The 13,473-nt window shown below is 32.6% G+C and overlaps 1 protein-coding gene across 1 annotated transcript; it reads left to right on the top strand.

Moving 5' to 3' along the window:
• Positions 1 to 1,790: 1,790 nt before the first annotated feature.
• LOC134725978 (uncharacterized) lies at positions 1,791 to 13,323 on the top strand. Its single transcript, XM_063590321.1, has 6 exons — positions 1,791 to 1,936; positions 3,914 to 4,159; positions 9,222 to 9,341; positions 9,602 to 9,676; positions 11,114 to 11,192; positions 11,957 to 13,323. Exons 1-6 carry the CDS (start codon positions 1,882 to 1,884, stop codon positions 13,029 to 13,031), a joined length of 1,650 nt encoding a protein of 549 aa, XP_063446391.1. The 5' UTR covers positions 1,791 to 1,881; the 3' UTR covers positions 13,032 to 13,323.
• The last annotated feature ends 150 nt before the right edge of the window (positions 13,324 to 13,473 follow it).

The following is a 13,473-nucleotide window of genomic DNA, read 5'->3' on the forward strand; positions in this document are numbered from 1 at the left end:
CCATGTCATTTTCGTCGGAAAATGTATGTTGACAGATGCGTCTGAAGTGCATTCCTGGATTTACCTTTATTAAGAATGGTCAAATCATCAGAAACAAAAGCTAAGGATGTAACGGTAATAAACTCAGATTTCATTAATAATCTTTTTTGTTTGTCTTGTATACAAAATTTAAAGCCTGGTATCTATCAAAAGTTTATCTGCATATTTGTTTGATGAAAATTTACATTTTAGATGGAAGATTATAAATGTTGATGGACTCAGTCGACGATTATGCCAGGTAATGGGCTTAGCGTGAGGAGGAAGACGTAGATACTCTTTTCGAATGGATTAAGGCAGTGAGATAGTTGATACAAATCAGAATTAAGAAACTGAATGGGTCTATCAATGCCCATGCTACGTAATCTTTAAAGACCCAACTGTTGCACTTATCCTACCTTCATGACAAATATGTTGTTGTCCCCGCAGATAAAGCCCCAAACAACATCGTTTTTGTGTGTAAAACTCATTACATTAACTGCTTGATAAACGAATAAGGTATTGATAATTCACTTGGAAACCCAATATATACCCTAACGACACTTACAAAAGAGGAAATCCTGAATAATCACAGGTCTGTGCATGTTCCTTTGGAATTTTAATCAAAGATGATGAACTGGATCTTCCATCACTGTATTGGATACCTAAAGTACTATAAGTGTCCTTACACACAACGGTATATTGCTGGGTCTTCCAAGTGCTCCATGAAACCTCTTTCTAAAGTATTAACATCTATATAAAGAATCAAAGACGGGCTTCAAAGTTATTGTGAAACTGCTTGTTGTAGAGGTGGCGTGATAAAAAAATCTCCAAAGATCTCCCAATTGATACGATATTCCCGTGCTTTCATTTCCTATCATGATTTTCTTGATAGCGGGTTGTTGCTCACAAGGAAGCTAATAAATCAAGAGATCCAAATGGTGAAGTTGAAATCATCTCTTCGTAAATTTTATGGACGCCATCACGAGTTGGTCGAGCGTTATGGAATAACCGTTTCCCAAATGATATCGGTTATGTTCCTTACGTCGTATCTTCAATTCCCTTCCCTATCACGAATGTGAACTTCCGAATTAGACTATTTACCAGATTTGTTATCTCATAAACAACACGATGGGTGCCACCTGTGAAGCAGGATCTGCTTATACTTCCGGAGCACCTGAGATCAGCCCTAGTTTTTGGTGGGGTTCGTGTTGTTTATTCTTTAGTTTTCTATGTTGTGTCATGTGTTCTATTGTTTGTCTGTTTGTCCTTTTCATTTATAGCCATGGTGTTGTCAGTTTATTTTCGATTTATGAGTTTGACAGTCCCTCTGGTATCTTTTGTCCATCTTTTATATTTAAAATAATTATTTTCATGAACAAAAGATTGTCACGATTATACGGCATTGTGACAGCAATACCAAAATGGATCAAAGACGACAAGAATCTGCCTTTTGTTATATATATCTTTTCATATATACCTGTATCTATACATTATAGGCTTTCGAATTTTTCATATTTTAGCGTTCCTGATAAAAGGAAAAACAGCGTATCAGTCGCAAGGAATTTTGGGATGGTATTTCAATTATCAAAAAAACTGTATCTGCATTTTATAATAAAGGCAAAATCTTATTAGAATATAGGACTCTGACTTCCATTCTATATACTAATTATTGATAAAGGCAATAACGAAACATAAACAAAAGGATAATTAAGACCTTCAAGTGTCCTTATTGACCCTGCGGAAAAGATTATGAAACATAGTCATACAAACTTCAAGTACACCAGATTTTATCACATGATGAAGTGACTGCAGATTTTGATATTTATACAGATAGAACACTTATTGTTAACTCTACTGGATACAATGCATCGTTTTACTTTTGTTTTCATGTTTCTGTGGATTTTAAAGACATCAAATGGTAAGTTATTTTCAAACAAAGTAAAGATAAAACAATATAAACAACTTCGGTATTGCAATGTAAGATGTTATGTGTGACTGTGGAGTTTCTATCCTAGGGATAGATTACCATAGTTGTGTTTCACAAAACAATTCAGATTTAAGGGTCCTATGTGCTTTTCAAATTCGTCCTTTTTTTTTTTTGCTTTTGATATTATAAAAAAAAGGGTATCTGTTTTGAGTATTTTTATACGTCTATGAAATTTAGAGAATAAGCTTATCGTGTCCTATGTGATGAATATAACAGGGGAAGAATTCGTAAATAATTTAAAGGCAACAGTAGCATACCGCTGTTCGAAATTCATAAATGGATTGAGAAAAAAACAAATCCAGGTTACAAACTAAAACTGAGGGACACACATATAAGCTTTTTGCAAATCATTTCATTTTCCTTTTGACTATACAACTCATCTCCTATTTGGAGTACTTGCAGGTCTTTGTCTTTCGGATATTTAGCTTTGAGCGTTTCTGGTAAACTTAAATCCAGAATTCTGCTCCGACGTAAATAACCTGTAAACTGTTACATTTATCAATGTACAAAAAGAAAGCCATATATAAACAAATTGAAATTATGTGCATTGACAGGGTAAATTCCCTTATATGCAAGTATCATCCGTTATACGAATACATTATCTATAGTTAATAATAGATATGGATGTCAAAAATAGAGAAAAAAAGGTTTTATATATACATTTTGATAAGTAAAAACGGATATTAATCAATATAATGGAATTGATTACGACTGTAATACAAATGAGATGTTTTGCTAGCTTAAAAACCAGGTTAAATCCACCATTTTCCATATACGAAAACACCTGTACCAAGTCAGGAATATGACAGTTGTTATACATTCTTTTTATGTGTTAGGCCATTTGATTTTGCCATTTAATTACTAGGGACTTTCGTCTTTGAACTTTCCTCAGAGTTCAGTATTTCTGTTATTTTTAGTTATGTTAGAAACAAGGACACTGTTACAATCACCCAATTTGCAATGAGAGGTGCGAAATATACCAAAGGAATACACCTTATCGCTATTCGTCCGCCATTACTGGATATCACACAGGTTCCCGTAAAATTTTGACGTCATAAAAAACAAAATATCTGACGCCACAATGGAAAAGTGATTATTGTATGCGTCAAATGTTCAAGCGGCCGGGTCAGCTAGGATTAGCGATAGGATATATTATCAACACTAAAAATTGATGAACTAAAAAATATCATTGCAAAACACAAACATTGACAAAAAGACAAAAAGCAGTTAACAAAAAAACATACAAAACATAATACAGAGCAAAAGGAACCTCACCTAACACCGACAGACTCAATAACCTTGCTAGAGAATTCTACAGTTAGAATACTGTTTTTTTCTGTGAACTCGCGATACTGTAAGTATGGTAAAGCATATCATATTAACTGAGACACATGCAGGTAATATGTCATCCCTGCTGATCATGAAAAATAATGGTGAAAAATCTTAAGTCTATCAGCAAAAACATATAAATCTAGCTATTCATATGCCACTGTAGGTTAATCAATCTAAAGTACCACCCTACTTTACTTACGGCTAGGCTTACTATGGCACTTACTCCTGGAAGATATCTTCATTTCTAGATGAAGGAAAGATGAAGCAGGATATTTATTTGAAAATCCATTTGCGGAACCTACATCATTGTTGTTTGTCTGTATTTAAAGTAGGATACCACACGTTATTCTAAGACACATGAGACAATGTCTGTTAGGTCAAATTTCGCAGATTCCATATAGCAATAAGGTGTATAATATAACTACCATTTCTTTCCATCGAATAGACAAGTAGAGTCTAAAGACTTCCTTAGGGAGAGGTCTTTAAAAATTTATACTCTATGTGTCTGTGTTTTTAAAATAATAATTGTAAATTGTTTTTAAGGTTATACTATTGTTTTAAATATTGAAATTTCAGCCTTCAAGATGATAGTAAGAGAGGGCAGCACTAAGGAATTATGGTGCGTTGGAGATATGGTTTTAGATATATATTTTGCTAAGTATGAAGGTAGAGCTATATACTGTGGTAGAAATGAAGTGACAGCTAGTGTACAACAGCAATGCAACGGACTTACAAGGTGTCAAGTCTCTGCCAAAGATGAAATTTATGACGATTCTTGTGCATTTTCTAATGAAGTACTTACAATCAGATACGGTTGTGTGGGTAAGTTTAACAGAATTTACAGTCAAATAAAAGTTTTTTACACATAGAGGTGTGAGGTATTATGATTGTATTTGAAGGCAAATCAATTTATATAATTATTGTAGGTGTTTTTCACTTTAGAGTTAATACATAAATAATGAATAGCAATTTGCTAACAAAATGCATGACTTACCGTCAAAGGACTTATTAATAACAGTAGGGTAGATGGTTTCATTATCCATATAAGCTAATATGTATTATCGGGATAGCATCATCACCAAGATCATATACATAAAGTGAATGCATGTAATCTTATGGAACGCCACGACTGCCTTATGTTAATAATCAGTATTGTACGCAGTGTTCACAGCATTATATGAAGTGATCACAGCATTATATGTAGTGCTCACAACATTATATGAAGTGATCACAGCATTATATGCAGTGCTCACAGCATTATATGCAGTGTTCACAACATTATATGAAGTGCTCACAACATTATATTAAGTGCTCACAACATTATATTAAGTGCTCACAACATTATATTAAGTGTTCACAACATTATACGTTTTTTAGTGTATGATGAGATTGATGTATGATGAGATTTATGAATGATGAGATCATTCGGTAAACTTCGTTTTTTAGCGGAAATTACCGAATCCATAATTGGTAAATTACGGTAATGCCCAGCAAACAAATTTAAAAAGTTATTAAAATCATGTTATCATAAGGTAGCATACAATATTTAAAACTGATTGAAATAAGTAAGGAAAAGATGAAACTGAGAGGTGAATGATTGAAGTAGTTCTGTTCGTCGTAAGAAATACGAATGGCAAAATGTAAGTTAAATAATAAAAAGTTTATTTAATGAAATATCGTAGGAAAATTTGTATGATATTTCCTATACTGAAGAAATTTAGCAAGGTGTCACTTTATAGTCCGTACTCAGTTTTAAAAAGCTTAATTACTTTTTAAATAAAACAGTCAGCTTTCTTTAACACATAGGTGCCATATTACACTAGCTTATAAATGTCATGATAGAGTCATTTTTGGCATCGATTTTCAGAATTTGGCATTTTTACATGAATAAGTATCTAACAGATATGGAAAATGCAGTTTAAAGCATTTCACTGTAGGTGTTAAACATAACTTTACATCAATTATTCCATTTTTTTTACAAGCTTTTTAGCACGGCAAGTACTAAGATTGTCTTCTAAATATGATCAGCAGTCTTATAAAGAAATTTAAACTTTCATAGAAAAATTTACCCTTTCAAGACCCTGTTTAACATTTTCATTTAAAGTTATCAGCTCTTATGAAAATTGAGTTTGTGGGGATGAATAAAACATTTACTACGTTTGTACGTCAGTTTGCACGGTACATACATGTATATATATAAAAGTGGTATGCTTGCCAATGAAACAACTTTCCACAAGAGACAAAATGACATCACAGAAATTTTAAACAGCTAAACGGCCACAGAACGACCTTCAACAATGAGGAAAGCCCATACCGGATAGTCAGCTATAGAAGGCCCCGAAATGATAAACGAAAAATATTCCTAATTTATGTACAAACAAACGATCGAAAAACTAACATGTATATAACACATTAATTAACAAACGACAACCACTGAAATAAAGGCTCCTCCTGACTTGGGACGGCCACATATATGCAAAATGTGGCGGGTTTTAACATGTTAGCGGGATGTTGGTATCCTCCCTCTAACCTGGGACAGTGGCGTAACAGAACAACATAAGAACGAACTATGAAAATCAGTTGTAAAAGGCTTGTTAGTTTTCTCGTTTGAATTGTTTTACATGGTCGTATCGGGGCCTTTTATAGCTGACTATGCGGTATGGGCTTTGCTCATTGTTGAAGGCCGTACAGTGACCTATAGTTGTTAATGTTTGTGTCATTTTGGTATTTTGTGGATAGTTGTCTCATTGGCAATCATACCACATCTTCTTTTTTATATTAACTCATTAGATGGGTACAAATATAAATACATATGATCTAACAAGAAAATAGAGTGAACGTGCATGTGGGCGGGTACTTGTATATCCCAACAATAAAAAGACACTATAAGTACTGATCTGAGAGTATATATAACTAATATAGTACCATAATTTTGTCTTAAAGGTATGCAAATATAAACATATTAGCATACAAAATTGACTTTTGTTACCTGATATGGAAATTAAATCACAAAAGTCAATTGTGTACGGTAAGAGTCAATTTTGTGAAACAAAATTAACTTTTGTGAGACAAAATTGACTTTTGTGAGACAAAATTGACTTTTGTGAGACAAAATTGACTTTTGTGAGACAAAATTCAATTTTGTCATTTTTGTTGAGACAAAATTGAATTTTGTCATTTTTGTTGAGACAAAAGTCAATTTTGTTAATTTTGTTGAGACAAAAGTCAATTTTGTAAATTTTGTTGAGACAAAAGTCAATTTTGTTAATTTTGTTGAGACAAAAGTCAATTTTGTCAATTTTGTTGAGACAAAAGTCAATTTTGTCAATTTTGTTGAGACAAAAGTCTATTTTGTGACGACACATTTCATTTTTGTGATGACAAAATTCAATTTTGTAACAACAAAATTGACTTTTATGAGACAAAATTGACTTTCGTGAGACAAAATTGACTTTCGTGAGACAAAAATCAATTTTGTTGAGACAAAATTCAATTTTGTTAATTTTGTTGAGACAAAATTCAATTTTGTCAATTTTGTTGAGACAAAATTCAATTTTGTCAATTTTGTTGAGACAAAATTCAATTTTGTCAATTTTGTTGAGACAAAAGTCAATTTTGTCAATTTTGTCTCACAAAAGTCAATTGTGTGTAACAAAAGTCAATTTTGTGTAACAAAAGTCAATTTTGTGTAACAAAAGTCGATTTTGTATGCAAATTAGTTCACAGAAACCAAACTAAACTAATTTAAATACAAAATTGACTTTTGTCGCTCAATTTTCAAATTAGGTAACAAAAGTCAAGTCTGTGTAACAAAAATGAATTTTGTTATGACAAAAGTGACTTTTGTCCGCTGATAGATAATTTTGTATGACAAAATTTCAAATTTGTAGTATGATACAAATTTTGTTAAACTGAACTCATTTTTGTTGAACAAAAGTCACTTTTGTCCGTACAAAATTGAATTTTGAGTACAAAACCACAAGAGTCCCATTCGGCGCCCCGTACATGCTGTTGATTAAAAATAACATCACTCCAGACCCTTTTGTTTTCCACATAATTAATATTGCCAATAATTAAGAAGTTCCGGGTCGAATCGATACCAATAATATATTCACCTGTTAACTATTACATTATCTGTACGTTCCGCATCTGACAGGAGTACCACGAAACGCTGTATTTAAGATTTTGCTATATACACGGGTCGTAATCACAGGGTTGAAACTACTTAATTCAATCATTGTCACATTGTTCCCGATTGTAATACTTTAATCAGTATGACTTTCTAAGATGACAATACGAATAATAAAAATCTGGACTTAAAATAAGGCGTATAGGTACAGCATGTACAGTTTTCAATTTGTTAGACGTAAAACAGCGAATCAAAGATTCAATTTTATTCATAACTCATAAAGGACAAAACTGTTAATTAAAAAATACTCCTTTCCAGAGACTTTTGTTTTCCAAACAAAATCAATAATACCAATATTAAATTGACAAGTTCCAGGTCAACGGGTTCAAACAGAAAGATGCTAAAAGCAGAGAAAACTTCATCTTATAATCGGCATGACTTTATCAGATGACAATACCAATACTAAAATAAGGCTTACGCATAGTTATATTCTTTAATTCAGTCACAGACCCGCGATATCACGGATGTGTTCTCGTAAATAAATATACATATTAAGTTGTGAATATGGTGAAACTAATCCTTAAAATAAGTTTAAAATGCCCTGGTGTGGAATAAACTTGGGTTAAATTGATCATACTTCTTAATTTACTTATTTCAATCCGTTTTAAATATTGTATACTGCCTTAATGATCACATATATAATAATAACTGTTTAAATTTGTTTGCTGGGCATTAATTTACCGTAATTTACCAATTATGGATTCGGTAATTTCCGCTAAAAAACGATGTTTACCGAATGATCTCATCATTCATAAATCTCATCATACATCAATCTCATCATACAACAAAAAAACGTATAATGTTGTGAACACTTAATATAATGTTGTGAGCACTTAATATAATGTTGTGAGCACTTAATATAATGTTGTGAGCACTTCATATAATGTTGTGAGCACTGCATATAATGCTGTGATCACTTCATATAATGTTGTGAGCACTACATATAATGCTGTGATCACTTCATATAATGCTGTGAACACTGCGGATAATGCTTATTATTAACATAAGGCAGTCGTGGCGTTCCATATAATCTTCGGATTTCGAGAGAGCTAGTGTGCCGAAATATGACTAAAATGATAATAATACCTTTCAGATAAAATGCTCAGTAAGGTAATTGCAGCCTAAACTTGCAAATCATACTTCAAAATCAAGTAGTAATAACATTTAGTTTTTTACATGTCAGTCCAGTAGGTTTCAGCAGCAGACAGAAGTCAGCAATCTTTTGTTAATATAAAATGTCATTGATTCAAATGTTCAGTTTCATCAAATTTACATTTCGTGAAATATTGAATAATTTGAAACACTGAGGTATTTAGGACAACCTTTCGGATTGCTTTGGTTTTAATGCACTTTGATTTGGCCATGCAACATTTGTTATTCGATATGGGAGTCTTATATGTAGTAGAAACTCGCAGCTGGAGTAACAAATTGTAAGCCTTATAAACCTGATATATTTGTTTAGTCTTTTCTATTGTGAGTAATTTAGATACAGTACAGCTTAAAGTCAAAGTGCTCCAAAATCTTCTGTGTAATGAATTTGTCAGATAATTGTTAAGCTTAATAATGATGTTTTCTGTCTAGATATATCAGACTATGTTTTGATTACAAGTAATTCAATTACGAGGACTTGCTCATATCATAATGTAAAATTAGATGAACAAAAAGTTAAATAAGCTGTTTTATATTTGTCAATAGATCCAACATTATTTACTGCCACTGAAGACACCCTCGGATCAACGGCAGATGATAATAGATGGCATTCCTCTACAATAGACAACGACAGAAGATCATCGACGGTCACTGACAATATTATATGTGTGTAACCTTTTCATTTCACTTAGTCTTTATCTTTCGTCTTTAGTTTGCGTTCAAATGACTTTCAAAATCGAATATAGAGACTCGTTGTTTTATCATTTAATATTTTTCAATATTTACATCATTTATTTTTTTCTTTCGTGTTTTTATGTTATTTCTAAAATACGTTGATCTAATATAAGCCTACTTAGTCTAAAATAAAATCAGATAATGTGACTATTATCCACGTTTCATTTTGCTGTTGTGTTGTTTTTTTTCAGTGGAGAACTCGACTTCTATAGAACCACGTGAATCAGCACAGACCAATATTAGCAATAACCCTACAAGTGAGACTAGTAAGTATATCTTATAACTTCAGATTTATTGGCTTCGTAAATCGGCACAGACAAAGATTGGCATTAGTCATACAAGTGAGACTGGTGAGTATAGCTTGTATAACTAGTGATAGCTTATGTGGCTCTGTAAAATTTGATAACTACGTGCAAAATAGAAAGAAAAAAAACCTACTTTTTTATCTTCATTGTTTTAACATATATTTTTTTATGTTGAAGTGAAGAGGGACGAAGTCGGAAAGTTATTAAAAGAGGGACGAAAGATACCTAAGGGACAGTCAAACTCGTAAATCTAAAACAAACTGACAACGCCATGGCTAAAAATGAAAAAGACAAACAGAAAAACAATAGGACACATGACACAACATAGAAAACTAAAGAATAAACAACACGAACCCCACCAAAAACTAGGGGTGATCTCAGGTGCTCCGGAAGGGTAAGCAGATCCTGCTCCACATGCGGCACCCGTCGTGATGCTTAGGTAGCACTCCACAGTTAGGTGTGTAGTTTCGCATTTTGGCCCCTGTGGATTTTTCAAATATGAGAGCTAGTGTGCAATAAAATTCATTTTTGGATAGCTGAGTATTAAAATAGCCTTTGTATTGGGTTTATATAAACATCAAGGTTATGTAATGTATGTAATATAGGCTGTTTTCTGTATGACAGTCCGTATTTGCATGTCCATACCATACATTGGTCCGGCAATTATTGCAATGTTTTTTTCGGTTTTTTTCCAACTTTTTATCGCACGAATTTTGTGATTGGATTTTACGAAAAAATGAGGCGAAAGACACCCATTTTTTATTTGATCATTAGGAAGATTTAAGAAAACAGTTTCTAAAAAGGTATCACTCAAAGGCATTGAAATTCTAGTTTGATCCAAATTTTGGGGGGATATATGACATGTTCACCCCCCTTTTTACAATATTTTATGGTAAATAAATGCAGAATGTTGCCATGGATACACATAAAAGGAATTAATTTTCATCCTTTTAACTTTTGAAAATTGAATCTATGGAAGATACTGATTACATACATATGCACATGTACAACACAAACAGTTAGATTAATGTATTCGAAATCCAGGAATAGGAGATGATAAAACATTTTGGGGCTCATTTTTAATTTTATTTTCTAACTGTGGAGTGCTACCTTATGTGATTACAAATCCGGTAAATAGTCTAATTCGGTAGGTCAAATTCATGAAAGGGAAGGGGATTGTAGTTACGACGTAAGGAACATATCCGATATCATTTGTGAAACGGTTATTCCATAACGGTCAACCAACTCGTGACGGCGTCCGTAAAATTTACGAAGGGATGATTTCAACTTCACCATTAATCGATGTTTGTGCCAAAAAAGATTTATCAAATAGCGCGTTCCCAAATACATCAACATATGTATATATTTGATAATTCTTAATTGTATCATTTATTCTAGTAACCATAGCGACATTAATTGGTGGATGCATATTTGGATTGTTATTGATTGCTGTCATTACAATAACGATATTTCGACAGTAAGTATATTTCATTATCAGACCGTACGTTGGTTGCTCGCTTAATTTTACAAGAGTCTATTCATTTTTATTGCATTTAACCACTAAAAGATAGAGACTTTTCTCCTACACTACACCTCTAATAGATATGTAGAAGTCATATACTATTTTTTTACACTACAGCACTAATAGGTATGTCGAGGTCATACTTTAATTCTACACCACATGTAGAAGTCGTATTATGTTCTACTTTGCTACTATAAATTTGATATATGAGATATGTTGAGGTCACTGTGTGGTCTTCAACGGTGTTCATGAGTAGAAAATGGAAAGCATCATCTTGTGAGCATTTTTTGTAGTAATTTACACACAACTATATATATATCTTGAATTGTTTACTCTTTTCCAAATTATTCTAAGCTGTTTATTTATAGTTATAACACATACTCAATTTAAATCGACGGACATCCAACGGGCTTACACTCTTTTAATCAAATAAGGGATTCAAAAATGCTGAATAACCCAGGTATGTACTTGATTAACCAATTGAGCCACAGTTTTGTCATAACCTCAGTGGCACATTAAATTAACGTCCTGGGGTAGAATAAAAATGGCAAATAGTAAAATTCTTCATGCCAGCCTGAGCTGATACATTATTCTGACTTACAGCAGAATTGATTGATCTTATCTTTATAATCGTCACTTGGTAAGAGACCAAACATTTTTTTATTTTCATGTCACATATTTATCAAGATGATTGATTAGAATGGAGATTCTTTTTTTAGTTTCAGTGGAACCAAAGACATTTATGCCGGTGACAATGTAGAAATACTACAGATTAATACACTTTCCGGTTCTGAATTAGATCATCATGATCATGGAAGTGGTCTCATTGATAATGTTGCCGAAACACATTTTTTAAACAACAGAGATAGTAATCAAAGGACCAATACTTCAACCTTTCTTTCCATGGCATATAAAAACAATAGTTACACGTTGGAACCCACAACTGAACGAAATGTTCCTAAATGTTATGAGGGCAGACATGTGGCTGAAGAAACAAGATGTAAATATACCGATGATTCTGAATATAGTGTCATACAAAATTACTCAGGAGACATTTTACCGCCATCGTATGACGTTGTACGAGAATGTAGTTCACCAAAATGTCAGGCTGAATGTGCAAATAAATATAACCACGCTCACTACAATGGAAATTCATATGACAAAACAAATACAACACAAATGCAATGGTCAAGTGACCACAATGATGGCTACAGTACAGCAGCAACTTATCTTCTGGATACGGACCAATGTAGTCCTGATAATGATAGCTCTCAGCATGTCTACGAAAATCAACAAATAAATTCCAAAGACAAAACGGCTTCAAACCAGCATAAGACAAGCAGAAAATTTACATTTGGCGCCGATCATTTGTCAGCAGAAAAAGAGGGTATGAATAAATCAACGAAAAAGAGTAATCCTTATGACAATATGAATTTTACAAAATCTTCTCGAGCAGCAAAAACAAACAGAAAGACAACACCGAATTATCAAAATATTGATGACAATTTTTCTTCAGCAGCAAACTATATCAATGTTGACGAAAGCATGTCAATAGAAAATCAAAAAGAAGATTGTGAATATTCTGTACCAATTAACAGGACATCCATTAGTCAGGGCGTGGAGGAATCAGAACAAAACAATAATAAACAATCTCAGTGTTACATGCCCATGAATTTTGGAAACTCGAAGAAAAATACAGATTTTGTAGAAAGTGACAATGTGTATGTACCGATTATGTCCCCGACGACTTTAGTATCACTGTCCGATGTTTTTGATGACACTTATCAATTATAATGTTACGGAAACACTTCAAAGGTTTTAGTTAGTAGTCGGATATCTTATGAAAGGATCAAACTATTAGATAGTAGGTCATGTTAGAGTGCTGTCTTTCCGGACAAGCTACATGATGTATAAATTAAATTATTTATACGTACAATTATTTCCTATGGGAAAATGATTCATGCTTACGGCAATTACGAACATTGACTGACGCAGAAAATTAATGAAAAATAAAGGATTAACACATCTATTCTAAACCAATATCGTTATATGCATAATTCTATATAAAAAAGGCTACATACTGATACCATTACTTTTGTTTCAAGTTATTAATAATATTTCGTTTAAGCAGTCAGGTCGGTCCAATTTTTTCAAAATACGCTCAAATTTTCTGATGAATGACCTTCAATGGAGGGGGTTATAGTTTTTTCCTGAAAAAAAAAATTCTGATCCCCAA

Source organism: Mytilus trossulus, chromosome 7 (assembly GCF_036588685.1).
Source record: "Mytilus trossulus isolate FHL-02 chromosome 7, PNRI_Mtr1.1.1.hap1, whole genome shotgun sequence".
In the NCBI taxonomy this organism is placed as follows: Eukaryota; Metazoa; Mollusca; class Bivalvia; order Mytilida; family Mytilidae; genus Mytilus; species Mytilus trossulus.

Bases quoted from the DNA above. Each gene is read 5' to 3' on its own strand.
- LOC134725978 (XM_063590321.1), top strand. From the start codon at position 1,882: ATGCATCGTTTTACTTTTGTTTTCATGTTTCTGTGGATTTTAAAGACA. The intron at 4,160-9,221 runs GTAAGTTTAACA...ATTTGTCAATAG, and splicing joins AATCAGATACGGTTGTGTGG to ATCCAACATTATTTACTGCC. The intron at 9,342-9,601 runs GTGTGTAACCTT...GTTTTTTTTCAG, and splicing joins GGTCACTGACAATATTATAT to TGGAGAACTCGACTTCTATA.